This window comes from Mustela lutreola, chromosome 4 (assembly GCF_030435805.1).
Source record: "Mustela lutreola isolate mMusLut2 chromosome 4, mMusLut2.pri, whole genome shotgun sequence".
Taxonomy (NCBI): Eukaryota; Metazoa; Chordata; class Mammalia; order Carnivora; family Mustelidae; genus Mustela; species Mustela lutreola.
In genome coordinates, this window is record NC_081293.1 from 75,265,880 (window position 1) to 75,284,364 (window position 18,485).

The window sequence follows — 18,485 nt, forward strand, 5'->3', positions numbered from 1 at the left end:
GTAATTGTTTGGAGGGAGAGGTCTTTGGTTTTGATTCTTTGGCTTATTAGCTGTATGACTTTGGGCGAGTTTTATAATTTTTTTGACTCCTATTTTCCTTGTTTGTAAAATGTGAGTAAGTTCTATCTCTCAGATGTTTGTGAGCATCAACTGAGAATATATATATGAAAATACTTAATAAACTTTGTATGGAGTTAATAGTTACTACTTGCATCTTTCAGATATGGAAAGTTTCTTTGAAAGAAAATGATGGCTGAATTTTCATGTTATTTTTAAGATTACTTGATTACATATGTCTATTTTTCTCACATCTAAATGAGCTAGATGAACTTAAGCTAAGTGCTAATGCTGCCTTTTAAATAACTTACTTAATACTCAACCTCATAATGTTAGGCTGAAGAGAGATGAAAATATTTATTCTGTGAAAAGCTCTGGCTTTACTTCAGATTGTATAAATCTGTGTAATGTAATAATTATTTAAGAATGACGTGATTATTAATTTAAACCCAAGAAGGGAATATTTATTGGAATTTGTTTGTTTATTTTTCTTAAATGGTACTTGAGATTAGGAAAAATGGAATCTTTTAGGTTTTATCAATAGTATAAATGTAATTTCAAATGTTAGCTCATTTTTGTTAATGGTGGCTTTTTGTTTGTTTGTTTTGTTTTAAGGTTTTTGGATTCAAAGCATAAAAACCATTACAAGATATACAATCTGTAAGTATGTTTTTTATTTGTATGCTTACAAATATCTTCTAAAATAACTATTAAGTGAAAGTTATTTCCTTGTTAGAATCAGGTAGAGTTAATGATATATTTTAACAGAATTGTGTTCCTAAAACAATTAGTCCATGACGTTTGATTAAGAGCATTGTTAGGTCATTCAGAAAGCATAGTGATGAGGTCAAAACGATGTTGGCACACATTCACTTTACTTGATCTGGTTTAAATGACTTGGCATCTAGCCCATCTTTGAGCCAGTAGCCTTGTGGTGACTTGAATTGTAATTCACAGCAGAGCTTTTCTGTTAAAGCTTTAATAACCTCTTCCATGGAGGTGTGCTTCAGAGTTGGTGTGGTTCTGTTTATTCTGGTCTTTAGGTCATTCAATTGAAACAGCATTTCGGGTATTCTCCAACTGTATATAACATAAATAAGTTACCTAAAATTGTTGAGTTGGGTGGTTTCTGTTGTTTGGGGCAGGGATGTAAGGCTTGCCCGCTCGGTACAGCTGGTTTATCTTATCTTTAACCTTTTGTTTTTCTTTTTGACTTTGTCAGTAGGAATGTGAAAAGGAAAAAAGAACAAAAGAAAAATGGGAAGAAAATATTTTGTCATTTTTGCCCTTGAAGACTATTATTCCTTCCCAAAATACTGATCCATTTTCTACCTTTTAAAAAATGGTATATGAAATGTGTTATTTTTCTCCTTGGTTTTTATTTTTCCTCTGTGATGTCTGTAAATTATGCAGCAGAAAAAATTTTAATCTGTAGTTACATTTCCTGATTGTCACAGTTTCTGTAGAATTTATTTCTCAAATGTAAGAGCAAGATTCTTTTCTGCCTTTGGTGGGCATTTAAATCGTCACCAGAAAGGATGAGAGATTCTGTGTGCTTTGTTGGCTTATAGGATGTTGCTTTTCTATCTTTAATTTAGTGATCTATCTTTAATTGAGCAATAAGACCTCAGAAGACTTACGAGTAAAGTAGACACCATTATTGTTTCTTCTAGTGAGTTTTCATTAATTTCCTCAGATTCACAAAGAAGCAAACATTTATGCTGATTTTGCCACATATTAGACCTTGTAAAACTTGCTGGCGGTACAGAGGTGAATAAGATACCATTTCAGTCTTTGGTAGTTTTTATAGTCTAAAGTGATAAGTAGACATAGTATTGCAGAAGAGGTAACTTGTATACAACAGAGCTGTGTGGAGAACAGTGGAAATAGGACTTGTATCCTCTAGGCAAGTTTTCATAAAGAAGGGCATTTTTGAGCTGGGGTGAAGGAATCCGCTGAGACTCTCCTGGAGACCTCCAGGTGGGGCATATGGCATTGCGGGCAGAGGTTGGCATGGAAGAAGGCGGTTGGCATGGAAGAAGGTGGTTGGCATGGTGGGGTTTAGAGTATGGCAGATAATCCATTATGGTCAGATTCGGGGGTAGGGTATGGAGGGTGTGGGGTGACAGGTAACAAGGTGAAAGAAAGGTGCTGCAGAGACTTGGCGTGTAGGTGGGCCCCGGCTTACACATGATCTGTGCATAGATCTTCCTCTTGTCCTGATTAACCTCCTGTAACAACAAGCCTTGTTGCAGATGCCAGAATGCTTCAGTGGAGGAAAATAAAAACCACAAAGCTTTATACTTTTGAATAACTAGATTCAGAAGCTGAGTTAAAAAAAAAAAAAAAAGAAAAAAGAAAAGAAAGCACAGAACAAGAAGTGTCAAGCTGCAGTCTATTAAGTGAGTCAGTGCAGGATTAGACTCTTAAGATTAGGCATTTAGAGTCCCAGAAGGAAGGTAGAAAGATACCAAAAACAGATTCTGCCTTTTTCAAAATTTTATTCGAGTTTAACATTATATCCAAAGAAAAGGAAGGAAATTCTTTTCAATCCTGTATTCAGTGGCTTCCTACTTCCAGAATTTAGGACCTAGGCTTGCACTGTCAGTACTGTGGCTCACTTAACATTATTATGGCTATAGGTGGCATGGGGAGCTAGTCTGGGAACATGGCTGCCCTTTTACTTTTGTGTTTCTAAACACAGGATCCCAGAGTTAATGAACCGTCTCTTTGTTAATTGAGTGTAGCTTTTGGTATATATATTTCAGCTCCCCTTCCCCAGTTCATTTGATGGAGTCATAGACTTTCAGAACTGGAAAGTATCTGAAAGAGATCATTTAGTCCAACCTTCTCATTTTACACATGGGGAATCTGAGGCCTGGAGAAGTTAAGTGAGTTGAACAAGGTCACATGGGTACATATGGTAGCAGACCACCCACCGTTGACACCAGTCTTCCTTTCTGGTTTTGTTGTCATTTGTTTTAACCTCCCCAAATTTTACTTCAGAAGTTTCTAGAACTACCAGGTTGTAGCATGTTTTGATTTCTGATGTCACTTTTTATTCTCATTACCCCTATTTGTATTTCTGGCTCTGGGTAAGTGAGTCTGGCAAGCAGCAGCTGTTTCTCTTTTCTTTCTTTTATTTTTGGGATGTTAATTCTATGTGATGTATATCTTTGCAAATATATACACTGAAAGTCTTACAATATTGACACTAGACATACATGTATTTAATGGTATATTAAACTTTTTATGGCAATTGTGATGTGCGGATGAAGAACAGTACTTAATATGGACTTTTTAATAATTGACTGAATCTGTTTATGTCTCTATATTATCAAGCGTTCAATAAATTATCTTAAGAAAGGACAAAATTAGCTTCATATCATTAATCAAATTTGGGTATGATGATGCTTAGTGAATTTGTTTTGGGCAGGTGTGTGTATTTCATGTTTCTATGTTCCTCTGTATACCTGTAGGCTGGTGAGGGTAAGAGGAGAAGGGAGGATGATGGGGATAGAGGCATAACACACTTCTTGCCTTTGAGGACCTTAACTGTTCACTGGATACTTGTTTTTAAGAGGGTTACTCTATTTCATTGTGTATTCTATTTGACACACAACTCTCCATCATTTGGTGATGAACCTCTACCTGTTGTTAATTTTTATCTGTTAAGGTTTCTTTTTAAGATAGTGATGTTGAAGAGAGTTAGAGACCTGTATACTTCGCTAATGCTTTGGGAAGTCTCACTTATCTGGAAGCTTTTCCTGTTAGTCTTACTCTTCCTTCACTTTCTGTCAACCCCTTCATTAGAAACTCTTGCAATGCTTCTTCATCTCTCTTGTCTCATATAAGCCAATATAAGGTGAGGATTTTAAAAAAGGTATCTTTTACCCTGAATTTTAATTTTAAGGAAGTGTAAATGGTCAGATTTACCTACTACTTGTCTCAGTCAAATCCCATTTTCCATTTATGTATCTTCAGTTTTAGTTTGTTGAAGGACTTATCAACTAACATAGCACACAAACGTTATAAGGAATTGGGTATGTGCACATGCACGTGTGTGTGCACATATGCACGGTTATTGGAGAAGGTCTTAATTAAAGAAGAGAGTCATCATTCTTATTCTAGCAACCCCTCCTCCAGATCACTTCCATTACTACAGGCCCCGGTATATGTTCTCACATACTCTTCATCCACTTCATCGATACCTGTAGAGATTTTCATAACCTTTTCATGTTTTCATGGTCACTTTTTGTTGGTTCTATCTTTTATGCCAAATACTGCTCTAGTAGGAAGGCTGATTTTGAGTAGAATTTGTTTTTGCTTTTGTTTTTGAAGCTGTTCTCTATTTTGTATTGTAAGTGGAAAAAGTATGGAGCTGTATTGGGAAAAGTTTTGACTTTTGTCACCAGAGGACCTGGGCTTGAGTCCTGGCTCTTCTAAATCTTAGCTTTCTCATATATAAGATGGAGATTATATTTTCTATTATTATATTGGTGTGACTATGAATTAAAAAACATGGAAACTCCTTTGTAAGGTTGTGTACATGTGGTAAACATGTAGAAGCTCATTAGTTCCATTTTTCCACCATTTCTGCCTCTCAATAGTAATATTTGAGAATCAGTTTATGATGTAGTCTTAAGCAGTACTTGTCAAACCAAATGTGTGAGCTCCTGAAAAAGCAGGAGAATTTTAGAAGACTAAAGCTGTGTGTTGATTTTTCTGTTATGCTGCCATGAGACCAGCATCTTTGAGCTTTGTTTCCTAGCCTGTTCCTTGTCCCTCACCTTTTAAGTCCTATCTTTACATGAGTCTTTATAAAATATTCTGAACTATTTACCAGACCTCTTCTTTAATCTGTATTAAAGATAGTGTAAAATGTGACTATTTTCTTGGTCAGTCTTCCTCTTACCTGTCATGTTTTGCATAGGAGTGAGTATGAAATTATTTAGCAAGGGTACATAAATATGCATATGGCATTACTAAATGATTTTTTTGAGGAAAACTCAATATATTATAAGTGAAAAGGGGGGAAAGCTTTGTTTTAAGTAGTAGTATTAAAGTTGATTTATTTCAGGTCTGACCATTTAGAAAATAGTGGATTCTGATTTGCTTATAATTAGTTCAGCTTTCATGTGGATTAGGATTTAAAACCTTTTAAAGTAGAGGAACCATACAGATATCTTTAGGATTTCTTAAATGTGAAATACATGTCCACAATCACATATTGAAACTCTTAGGGCCAGTGTGTCTCTGCATTCAGAATTTTTCCCTTTGCAGAAAGATAACATGGAAGCATAAACTTACTAATATTACATAACACTCCTCTGGGGTCTAGGGCAAAATGGTCTTCCTACCATTTTCACTCTTTACTCTTAACTGTATTAGTTAAAGAGTGCACACTGTCATAAACTCAGATCGGATGCTGCCACAATTGAGCCTGTCATAAGTTTAACAGAAAATGTTAAGATATTTCAGACTTTGGGGATTTCAGAATTGGAGAGGAAGGGATTGTACAATGACCTTGACTTGTTTTAAAACGCTAAGTTTTTATTTTAAATAATTTTTAAAAATCTCATTTGGTTAGTAGCTGTAGTTACCATGATTTTGCTGACCACAAATTCAAGTGTGGGATCCCTTTCAGAGCCTTCTTCATGTTTGTTAACACACCTACTAACCATGAGTAAACCAGTGCATGATGACAAACATGTTACTACTATTAAAGAGACCAATTTTAGTATGCTCTAAGTAATATAGAGTTAACATTTTACTACTCTGTATTTATTTTACTTCTTATTCCTTCATTACTCTGAGACTTTAATTAAAACTCGTAACTGAGAGATTTTTGACAAAGATTACCTTTGTTAGAAAAGTCTGCCTTTTAACAATTTTTTAGTAAGTGTAGTTTTTGAGTAGATTAGTGTCATTCACTTTTTTTAAAAAAATTTTTCTTTGCCCTTATAATTTTACTATTTAAAAAATTTATCTTTTTAAATAGTACTTCAAGAAAACGTTGTATACTCAACTCTGGGGTAAAGACTGTACTGTGGCTCATTAGGTGTTTGTACATACTTGGTGAAGTCAAACATATACTCCCTTAGCATGCAGGAAGTTTCAGGGGACATGTGCAGCTGAGCGGCATCACAGGTTTTGTGAGCAAGTAATGGAAGCCCTAAGTGCATAACACCTAAGATCAGTTTTCTTAATGGTAAAATGGGGATAATGACACTACCTACTTCATAGAATTGTTAGGATTGAAAGAAGTAGTTAATACAAAACAACATGATGCCTGGTACAGTATAAAAGTTCAGGAAATGTGTGTTACTATACTTTTTTTTTTTTTTTTTGCCAGTGCAAAAGATAACTTTAGATCACATTTAAACTTTTCTTTTAGGTGTGCTGAAAGACATTATGATACCGCCAAATTTAACTGCAGAGGTAGGTATTAACTGCCACGTAATGTATTTCTGTTATATAACTTAAAACCAATAGACCAAATCTTCTTGTCATAGCAGTAGTGAATAAGCTCAATTATTAAGTGATGTAAATATTTACCTTAAAGATGGTCTTAGACAATTTGGAAAAATTTAATTTTACTTTTGTGTTTTAGGGAACAGTTACCATATAAACCTGCCAGTACTGGTAGGAATACTAAAATGCAGAGTTGACTGTAAGAATTAGGAAAAGTTTCTAGACAAACCTTAAAATAAAGAAAGGGTTATATCTACTGTTGGAGGCATTTGGTCTAATAGTAAAGGATTATAGGAAGAGCAAAGCAGACAACGGAGTAACTCCGTGGAGCCGTGGCCTAAAAGGGGCAAAAGCTTATGACAAATGTGGATAAGAGGAGCCTGACAAGTGGGAGCAGGAGCTGCTTTAAATGAGTTCTTCTCCATGTGTAGTGAATTTTTCTGAGGTCCCATAAAAACCTTCCCTCATTGTTTGTGGAACCCCTTGAGCCATGAGAGACCTGGAGAGTGAAGAAGCTTGGCAGATGCTACTATGATAGAAAGAGAGGGTGGAGTCCATGCGCTCCATGTTGTGTTTGCGGTGGATCCCTTCTGACAATCTAGATCGGATGTTCAAACAGCTGGTTTGAGAATTCAGAGGTGCTAGTGGTGAAAGCCAGTACAGATCCACTAAGAATTTTTCCTTTTTCGTGAATTTAAGCTACTGCTTACTAGGCAAAGCGTGTTTTAGTCAACGTTTACCTAGCTTTAAATAGACATTTAACAGTTTCCTGGCTGTTTTGTGTGCCAGTGGAGAGATGAAGATGGAATGCTGAGGCCCAGGTGAAAGCATCCCAGCGACTCTCTGTAATGGTCATTGTCGTCTCCCAGGACCACTCACCTGACACACTGAATCCGGTTCCATATTAGTGATGATGTGACTGAAGATAGAAGGCATACTTCTCACATATTTAGATGACACAGAGGACAATTATGTACATTAGATGTCAGTCAGGATTTGTAAGGGTTTTAGTAGAATGGAACTGCTGAGGCAGGGACCAGTAAGAAAAAATTTAATAGTGATATAGTTGAACTCCTGTTTCTGAGCAACTTAAAAAACACAACAACAAAACCCCTCTGACTATAAGCAAAGAGAAACTTTGGGTTTTTATAACTCATGTGAAAAGACCTGAAGCTTCATTAGATACACTTTACTACAACTGTATACGTTTTTGTAAGTAGTTTTTTTCAGCTTCTTTTGTAAATGTCTTTAAAATCACGTGTAGTATACAACACTAACATTTGCAAGACCATCTTTAAATAACACGCTTAGCATTTTTATTATATGAAATATAAAAATCAGTCCTTTACATTGTTGATTGATTGGTAATTTATATCTTCTCTGGAATATATGTTTTGTGGTGATGTAATATTATAAATATTATGACTCCTTTTGTCAGAAAACGCATTGAGAGCCCTGACAGGAAACCTGCCTACATGACATTTCATTTTGAGTTTGCCTCCCTCTCTGACATGTTGCCTTCTGCTACCTCTCCATTACAAAGTTTCCTCTTTCATAAAGTGGGGAAAATAATGCTCAGCCTCTGTCTAGTGGGTAGGTTTAAGAATTGAGACACTAGTTTCTATTCAAATATTGGTAAATTATCAGGCAGCAAATTATTTTTCTCTGGAGTTCACTTTTTCTTTTAAACATCTATTAAGCTTATATGCAACATTTCTAAAGTTAATCTACTTTAATAAACAATTCAGGAAAGACTTTTTTTTCCCTAATTCTGAGGTTATCCTTTTACCACAGTTGCACAGTATCCTTTTGAAGACCATAATCCACCACAGCTAGAACTTATCAAACCCTTTTGTGAAGATCTTGACCAATGGCTAAGTGAAGATGACAATCATGTTGCAGCAATTCACTGTAAAGCTGGAAAGGGACGAACCGGTGTAATGATTTGTGCATATTTATTACATCGGGGCAAATTTTTAAAGGCACAAGAGGCCCTAGATTTCTATGGGGAAGTAAGGACCAGAGACAAAAAGGTAAGTTATATTTGATGTTTTTTTCTTTCTTCTTCCTTGATCTGAGCATTTATTAGAAAACAGCTTTTTAAAAAGATGGTTGGTAACAGTTACAGTTGGTAACTGTTGTATAAGCAAATGACTGAATCTCTCAATTTTTCTCTTCATGCTGGCATTTTCATATCATGCTAGTAAATCTTATGCATTAACTGTATGGCATATTTGGTCTTATAAAATCCTGGCAGAGCATTTAAAGAAGCAGTACGTTGAAAAAAAGTAAGCTTGATATTTCTGAACCTTGCTTGAGAGTAAGATGTCTTTGGGTAATAACTTGGATGCCATTTCCTACTAAAGTATGGTCCTTTATAAGTACATGAAAATTATTCTTTGATATGAATATTCACGAATATAGTTATAATTAAGATTAGTCAAAGGTTCTTCTGTTATTCAGAAGGCTAATAAAGACGATGTTGGAAATCACTGACAAACTTAATCTATGTAATATGTTTGAGGGGAGAACATAAAGTCAGGAGAAGTTTCATAATAATTTCTAAGAGATTCATTTCTTTGGATGGTAAATGTGACAAAATATGTTTATGTTTTTTACAGAGAGATTTTGTACATTTCTCTGTCTCTGAGAAGGAAAAACCCAAACCGCTCCAGATAGAGGGAGAAACTCACCTAGATAAAGAACTCTCTTGATGGAGACATTACAACTTTATTAAGAAATTTATTCTAGTTTTAATAACATTTACAATCAGGAAGGTTCTCTTCCAGTTTAAGTTGCTTGCCTGCCTGCCTACCTGCCTGCCTTCCTTTAATTTTTAGTGTGGGCTTTGAGCTCGTGACCCTGAGATCAAGATCTGAACTGAGGTCAGGAGTCGGACGTTTAACTGACTGAGCCATCCAGGCACCCCTAAGCTGATTTCTTTTTAATTCAACTTCAAAACAGAAACATGATCACTTCTATTATTTTAGCTGGTGATTGCATTGATTCCTGCCTCCTTTTCTCCTTCCTCATTTCTTATTTTATTTATCTTTGTGATTTTTAAAAATTACTTCTAGAGATGCTAGAGTGTTGTGTATTGGTGATAGTTTATAAAACTGAATCTCATGTTAGTGCTTGATTTTAGTAAATATTCATTATAGTAGATTGCCTTACATTTCTTTAGAAGTTGTGTATGTCCTGAGATGATAGTAGTGGAGTGAATTCTTGAGTGGAAGGCCTGAGATGTTTACTTTGGTTCATTTTTTTCATCATCTAGAGGGAAATAGTTGCTGTTACTGATTAAAAATATAAAAGGTAAATTGTTCTACACTTAAGTGAGTAAGTCCAGGGCAGCACAGGGGAAAGAGACTGAATGGAAAGAAAACAATAGAGAAACAGGTAGAATCAAAGTACAGTAGCTAAAGTAGTGGTAGAAGTTTAGAGCAAGCAGGGTTGATGAGCAGTAGACACTGTATGTATTTGTGGGAAAGAAATCAAATCAAAAGAATTTCAAATAAAAGTAGAGGAGCTGTGTATTATGGAGCCAGAACACTAGATTTAAGCTCATGGCTCTTTTTTTTTTTTTTTTTAAGATTTTATTTATTTGACAGAGAACACAAGTAGGCAGAGAGGCAGGCAGAGATAGAGAGAGAGAGAAGCAGGCTCTGCACTGAGCAGAGAGCCCGATGCAGGGCTCAATCCCAGGAACCTGGGATCATGACCTGGGCCGAAGGCAGAGGCTTTAACCCGCTGAGCCACCCAGGCACCCAAAGCTCATGGCTCTTAAAGGATTTATGTGACATATGTTCTAGAAATATGATGAAAGCTATAGTCTCTCACTAAAAATGTACATGGTATACATGAACATAAAATTTTGCTTATAGTTTTTAATTACACAGATTTTTTAAATATGGAAAATAAAAGGAGTCTTTATAAGAATTATGTCCCCTTTTATTTTTTATTCATTTATTTTTAAGATTTTATTTATTTGACAGAGAGATCACAGTAGGCAGAGAGCAGGAAGCAGGCTTCCTCCTGAGCAGAGAGCCTAATGTGGAGCTCGATCCCAGGACCCTGAGATCATGACCTGAGCCGGAGGCAGAAGCTTAACTTACTGAGCCACCCAGGTGCCCCAGTGTCCCCTTTTTAAATGGAAAAAGCAGTGGCTCTTTGAGGTTAATGATGAAATCTCAATGGTTACAGATTAATCAGAATTAAACTTTGGTTTTGCCAATAGGAAGTTTTATGAAAGGGCTGCTAGTATTTATATCATAAATAATACATTAAAATTATGCCATTATCTTTGACTTGACAACTTCTTTGTCATCTTTTATATCCAATCAATTTTGACTATGTTTTTGGTGAAAACAAGTGCTTAAAATGCTATTTCATGAAAGAATGAAAGAGCAAATGAAATCTGTAGATTCTTTTGTCAGATGAAAGTAAGCTTGTATCAAAAAATTAAAAATTCTCTAAAATTCTCCAGAAAAATTCATGTTGCATCATTTTCTTTGCCTTGGTTAATGAGATCATTTTTGGCAAGATTCTGGCATAACGCTATGTTAGGAAGGGAAGGATTATGACTTCATATTTTTAGTTTTAAGGTTAAAGAATTAAATTGTGCAAACAAGTTTGTATTTTATCCAGTTGACTGCATTTAAAATCATGGTTGTAGAATTTTGCCTTCTGAAACTAGTGAACTTATGGGTAGAAAAGCATTTCATAATTGCTCCCATTTCTTGACAAAACCTCTTGAGAAGCCCTTGATTGAATGTCTTGGCTCTCCTGAATTTGGCAATTTTCATAGCAGTAGATTTTTCATGAAACGCCCTCTTGTACAGACTGTGGTTCGAGGCTTGGCACTGCTAGAGCAGGCTACTTCCCCATCAATGGCTAGAATTTCTCCCAGGATGGAGCTAGAATCTTGTACCCCATGCACAGTGAGGAACACAGCAGTGAGTGCCACAGTGATGTGCAGAGCGCTGTCTTTCCCCAAGCAACAAAGCCAGAACTTTTGCCAGGTGTTAAGGTGTACTGTCTGCCTAGAAAATATTGAGATTTCTTGAGGGGAAGGTTTTTTGGGGGCATTTTGAAAATGTTAATGTTCCCCCGAAATTTCCAAAGAGTACTCTAAAATAAGTATTATTCTTTGATTGTGTTACCATGTGTGTGTACTTGATGAAAACCGGTAGCTGGCTAACCCGAGAAGTCGTCATCATATACTGAAGGGAAGTGGTATTTCCAGTCCTCTCATGACTTGCTTCATAGTCTTAGGAAAAGAGGTCAGTTTTTCTGGGAGTGGACAGATTTGTTTGCTAGAGATAACTGCAACAGTCTTAACTTTTCTTTTGCAAGCTACAAACATGTTTGACCATTTCTAAAGTATTTGTCTTCACCACATTGAACTATACCTTTTTTGTTTGTTTGGCATTATAACCAGCAGACTTGTAGAGTGCTTTACTCGGGATTTTGAGTTAGAGGGTAATCAAAGGTTATTGTAGTAGTCTACCTTTTTCTGACCAAGCTGTGCTTTTACATGTGCTCTCTTTTCCCCTCTTCCGCACAAACCCACACACATACCTCCCCTGTGTGAGAGTTGGCTAAATGCTTATAATCATGAGAACCAGCCATGTAAGGAGCACTTGGGATAGTCTTTCACACCATACTCAGGGATACAAGTGAAACCCAAGGATGCTTAAACAGTTTAAGTTAGATCCAGGAGAAGTCTTCCTAATGAAAAAATGAAGACATATTTTAATTTATCATTGGGAAAATACTGTATTCCTTACCATCTGAAAATATTGTCAGTTCTCTTGCTCTGTAAAGGTGAAGAGAGACTTAGTAAACTGGCAAGGCCCAAGGGATAGTGTTGTGAAATAGGGGTCAGAGTGAAAAGATAGCAAGAGAAGTGTTTATAAAAATAAAATACAGTATACTGTAGAATGTGAACATCCCTCCATTATCAGCATAAATGCTTCAGGCACACAGCACTCTTCTCTTACGGGTTTGAATCTCCCCCAGGTGGAAGTTAACAGGCTAACAGAATGGAGTTCTGTTAAGGAAAATTGAGTTAAGGGTATCCTCAGTAAAATTGTTATGCTTAGCTAATACATTATATCGAGATTCAGAGTTAAGTAATTTGGCCAAAATTGATCACTTTTAGCATCTTGGAGTCAAAATAAATCATTGAGATCTGTCGTGCTTTAGTTCATGATTAATCAATATACCCAGACCATTTTTGGATGAATTAGTCACAGCTGTCATCTAAAGCAGTATCCTAAATGTGCTCCTACCTTTACTTCTGTATATATTTAAAAAGGCAAAAAGAAATTTAGGAGCAGATGCTGTTAATGAAGCTCTGTTCCATTTGCACGGTTTCATTTGCATTTTATGTTGAAACAGTGTTAGAAAGTTCGATTAAATAGATAAAGATTATGGGCATAAGATTATGAGCCTTTTTTGGCAGGAATTTTTCTTACTTTAAAAATGATAAAACGGAGGCCCAGAAAGGTGAAATGCTTTGATTAAGATGATTCTCGAACAGTTAATGATAGCATTTAGAGTAAAATTTGAGTACCCTGAACGTTGTTGAATCCTGGAACTGCAAAAGAATTTTGTGGCTGTTTAGAATTAATCTCTATGGGGACAAGCTGTCCCTAAATGGGCCTATTTTGACAAGGCTCCTCAGTTTATACCCTTTTTTACTGATGCCTAGGAATTTGGTGGCCCCTGACCTAAGTACAGATAAAGGCAGCTTGAAGTTGTTAGTCTTATAAATATAATGCTGAAGGTTTCCTTTAAATCTTTGAAATTTAATTGTCTAACAATTTTCAGACAGATCAGACGTTTAACTAATGGTTAGGGTGCTAGGGAAATAATCTGTTTTTAGCCTTTAATAAGTATAGTTTCATCATGAGAAATGAGCTAAGCTGAACATGGTAAAGCTGTTGTCATTCAACTGTGGAATTCTTCCAGGGAAGTAAGTATCTTATAGTAAATATAACTGATTATCCAGAGTAGTTTTATTCTTGAAACACCTGCTAAAAATTTATCTTCTTGCCAGTATTTCCTTTTAGGTTGAATGTATAGATTCGTATTTTTGTAACTGTGAACCATTATTACGGGAGATACATATATTTTGTCAGTTTTTCAGCTTATATAGCATTAATTTTACTAAAACTGTCTTTAATGTGACTTTGCCTGTATCCTTAATTTCAGTTGTAGGGAAACATTAAGAAGGAAGTTGTGTTCTGGTGACGTTTATATGGGAGGATATGGTTTCTTCTCTTCCCTCCTTCCTCCCCCCTCCCCCTTTTCTCCCCCCCCACCCCTCTTTGTTATGGAGAAAGAAGACCCAGTTGGCATGTTTTAGTGAAGAATTTGTGGACTTGGCAGGGACTCTCCTCAAACTAATCTGGTGCAGTGTTGTCATTCCCTCAGCTTCCCTCAGTGGACTTGGTGCAAATTAAATGGCAAAGCAGTGGGTGCCTGCTGACCCTACAGTGTGCGGTTGTGTTAGTGATGCCCAAATGGTGCTTGAGGCTTTGAGTGTTGCCGAGAATTCAAAGTGCAACTGATACCTCCTCTAAAGAAACGTATTTCCCAGAGCAGGATAACTGCTTGATGGAAACAAGAGTCCTTCTTTTATTCAATAATTGAGAAGAAACTTGTATTACACTTCCCTAAGAGTAATTCCTTTGCAGATTTGGTCCTTTTTCTTCATGAGTGAAACAGGCTCTCAGCAACTCCCTCTCCTGCCCCCCCAGGAGAGCTTGGTGCAGGTTAAATCCCAGGGCAAGTGCCTGTCTAGTCCTGTGCTTCACACTGTCTGCACTTAACACTTATGTATCGGAATGAGAATAAACTCACAGCATTTATTGTAAGCTATGAATAAGTTTTAAAGCATCCTACTAATACTGGTAAGTATGTATTTTGGAAAGAGTCCCCAAATTTCTGAATTCAGAAGCAAACTTTAGTTACATAACAAACCCATCCAGAATTTCTGCTACTCCTCTCTCTTTCTGTTGCTTTCCCCCTTCTAGAATGGTGGCAGGCAAAGTACACGTTAATCTTTATTTTCTTTGATTAATTTTTAGGAAAAAATATTTGAGCTTTTGATTTCTTTTTTTGTTTTGCTTTCAAAGCAATTATTAGAGACAAAATTCATATATATTATGATCTCTGTACATGAGTTCATTAGCTTATCTGTAATGAAGACTTAAACTTTCTAGAAATAATAAGTATTAACTTTATTCTAAGTGATCCCATGAAGAGGAAATTTTCTGGTTTCTCTGAGGAGTGAATTTTCATGTCCTGATTGTATAGTCAGCTTACTTTTTTCTAGCTACTAAATTTCTCCATATGATAACATAAAAAAATTTTCTAGTTTTCCCCTTCACTTAAACTCTAATTGTTCTCATTTTCAGTAAAAACAAAACAAAAAGAACTCCTAATACAATATTCTTATTTTTTTAACATATTAATTCTTTTGGGCTAAACTGTGTTCCTCTAATACATGGTATTTAAGCCTGTCATACAATCTATACATTCATAAAATTATAAGGTTTTTATACCTTGAAGGATTTTAGCAATGATTTAGTTAAGGCCTGTTCTAATATAAATGATCAAATAAATCTGTAAAGATCAGTCTCTCCTAGGTCATTTCATCTGTCTGTGTAATGTTATTCAAAACTGTCTCCTAACCTCAAATCTAGTATTTTTTCTACAGTACTGTGTTCTTCTGTCCAAATTATACTTCTGTATTATTTTGATCCCCAAAGTAGAAATAGAAACTTAAAAAAGAAAAAAAGAAGTAGCTATATTATAACATATTAGAATTCTCTCAATATCTACTCACAGAAGCCCAACTCAAAGAGTGTAAACCCAAGGAGACCTTTATATTGACTTACATAACCTTAAAAGCTCTGGCCTGGACTTAGATGCTTAATAGGTGTTGGTAATCTTTCTCTCAGCTCTCTCCTTTGCTCTGTATGTGCTTTCTTTTCAGGCATTCTCCTTGCAAATAATAGCAAGGTATGACTCCTGGCGACTCTGGTGTTACATCCTGGCTATTTTAGCAACTACAGGAGGAAGAGAGCTACAGTTTGAGTGAATATTCCTAGATTAGGTTCTGATTTACCTGGATTAGGGCATGTACCCATCCCTGAACTGAACATTCTGGCAAGAGGCTTGGGACATGTATCTGATGCTGAAGAATAGATCCCATCCCATCTCCATCGGACTGCAGGGGGACTGATAGCTTTCCCAAAGGGGAAGGGGTGCTGTGCAGAGAGACCTGTGCCCCTTGTCTGCTTCATACTATTCACAGAGATCTGTGATTCATGCAGCACTGATGTTGATAGGTTACTCAAAAGTAGTTCCATGGAGTTGGAGCTCTGTGATACTCTAAACTTTGTGGAGGCTCTTCATAGTTGGGAAAAATAGTGCTCAAACAGGTCACGACTTCTTTGTGTGCTCTTAGTGAAACCCAGGACATCGGAAGATGAAGTTCTAGGCTCAGAGTCACATTTAGGTTCAGGTCCAGGTTTTTTGAACAGGATAATCATGTGCCCCAGAACTGTTTTCTCACCCTTGAAATAGAGGTGATAGTGTTTGTCTTACAAAGTGTGGTGGTATTAGGGTCATATGTACAATGCCCAGCACTTAGCTTCATAACAAAACTCCTGCCACATGGCGTCATCACAATAGTAACCATTCCTAAAGAGTTATATTCCTTCCTTTGTTGAGTTACTTTCCTGTGACGACCTTGTGAGGATTCTGAAACATACTTTTTCAAGCTTCCAGAAAACACTGTTATTTTAAAACACGACATTATTTCTGAGTTGAAAAGTGCCAGTGGAAAGTTTACTGAAGTAGAAAATTACTTTTTTGACTGAGGAATCTAGATTGTGACTTCATCTTAGAGAAGATGATCTGAAGGTACTGATGCACAGAATATGAGCAAAACATTACGTAGCTTGTGTTGTGGTATCCAGGTGGAATTCTGGCCTGGAAGTACCATGATAATATCCTAGGTTTGAAAGATGTGTTTAATCTCTACTTCTAAGTTTCTGTTCTTTAAGAGATTAATTATATACAAGAGATGTAAAACAGCTCAGGTTAGAAAAATAAGCGGTTCATTAAAGATACATCAGGCAAATGTAAATTTCAAGAGCAGATGACAGGATATCATTATCAGAGGGCTTTACAACAGAATGTGTAAAACTAGATCAGGAATGTCATTTTATATTAACACAGGGTGCACTCCACAGTGAAGAGTTAGCAGGTATGAACTCTTACATGCCAAACATAACATCAAATACAGTAAGAAATGCTGAAAGAAATGAAGAAAAAACTGATGGCAAAACAGCAATAATAGGAATCTTTAATATACTTAAAGATCAAGAAAGTACAAAATAAGAAGATGTGTAGATGGATTGAATAGTATAATAAAAAATGGCCCATAAGATCTTTTTTCTTTTTTTGTCATCCACACAATAGTTAACCAAGATTGATAATTCATTAGGCCAACTACAAAGAAAATCTCATCTCCAGGTAGAAATATATAAACCCCATTCCTTGATTATAATTCAGTACAGTGAGAGATTTTCTTAAATGTATAATTTTGATTTTTTTCCCTGTTTTTAAAGATTTTATTTATTTGTGTGTGAGAGAGAGTGTGTGCAAGAGGGGGAGGAGCAGAAGGAATCTCAAGCAGACTCTGCACTGAGCCTGGAGCCCCACGCAGGGCTGGATCTCATGACCGTGAGATATGACCTGAGTCAAAACCAGAGTTGGGTGCTTTAACTGACTGACTGAGCCACATAGGCACCTCCAGCTAGAGATTTTTAAAAAACGTTTAATCAAGTAAAATCAACTATTTGGAAATTTAAAACTAGTTACTTAAATAATTCGGGGTCAATTATATTTGGGAAATACAAATATATTTTAGAGATTACTAAGATAATAACTAATAGAGAGGAATTAATAAAGATGAAAATATAAGTTGTGAATTAGCAAACAGTAAACCTTTTGAACTAATCATTTCAAACATTGTATGAAATTGCCAATAAAAGCAATACATCTCTTTTAAAGTTCTTTTTGAGGAAAAAGAAAGGGGAAACACAAATTATACGTTAAGTTTGAGAAAGGTGAAGAACTACACTGTGGAGGTAACTAAGAATTATTTAGGTCCCCGCTAATGAATTTGACTATTTCAATGGGAAATAAGCAATTTTCAGTGAACATCATTGCTTCAAGGTGAAATCCAAAATTTGAACAGACCATCCCAAAATGAAAATGTGTAGAAGCCCTCAACATGTACCTAATCTGAATTCTGTTTCAGGTGGTGCTATCAAACTGGAAATACTGAATAATTCTGTTACTTGAGTTGGTCTAGGTGTTAGAAGATAGTTAAAACTTCCCGGATGACTGCTTGCAGTTCAGTGTCCTTAATCTGGTAAAGATAGCATACTTTAAAAAGCAGCAAGTATAGCATGGGAGAAATTAAGTTCTTTGGTTTGACCAAAAATAAAAGCACATTCAGGGGAGTTGTGTGAGGTAAGAGCGGAAAAGAGGTTGGGCTGTATTTTTATGTTGTTAATGGATTTATATAATCTGTGATAAGTTTTCTTATTTGGATAGTCACTGGGAAACCATTTAGCATTTTAAATTGTTAGTGTGATTCATCTGACACTTTCATAAAGTTAATTAAAGAGTAGGTGTAAAAATAGAAGAATAGATCAATCAGAGGCTGGTATTCATTTGACTATTACAGAATTGCAGGAGGTGATTGAACTAGAATGGCCACAGAAAGCTAGAACTGGTATTTTGAGAGGTATGTCACAAAGTCTGGATTTTGACTCTGAATAGATGTGTAGAAGTCTACTAAGAGTATCCTAAAGGAACTGAACCACTGGTGTGCTTTCCGTGTTGTGTGGACAGTATGTCTGTGT

General features: G+C 35.9%; 1 protein-coding gene across 8 annotated transcripts in view; it reads left to right on the top strand.

Moving 5' to 3' along the window:
* Positions 1 to 18,485, top strand: part of LOC131828977 (phosphatidylinositol 3,4,5-trisphosphate 3-phosphatase and dual-specificity protein phosphatase PTEN-like) — a 96,728-nt gene that overhangs the window by 61,984 nt on the left and 16,259 nt on the right. For 6 of the 8 annotated variants that reach the window (XM_059170271.1, XM_059170273.1, XM_059170274.1 and 3 more), the window contains 2 exons: positions 6,455 to 6,498; positions 8,326 to 8,564. In XM_059170271.1, the coding sequence (XP_059026254.1) occupies positions 6,455 to 6,498; positions 8,326 to 8,564 (283 nt within the window). Of the gene's footprint in view, positions 1 to 672; positions 718 to 6,454; positions 6,499 to 8,325; positions 8,565 to 18,485 lie in introns of all 8 variants that reach the window. The other 2 variants (XM_059170275.1, XM_059170276.1) reach the window with 1 other exon arrangement.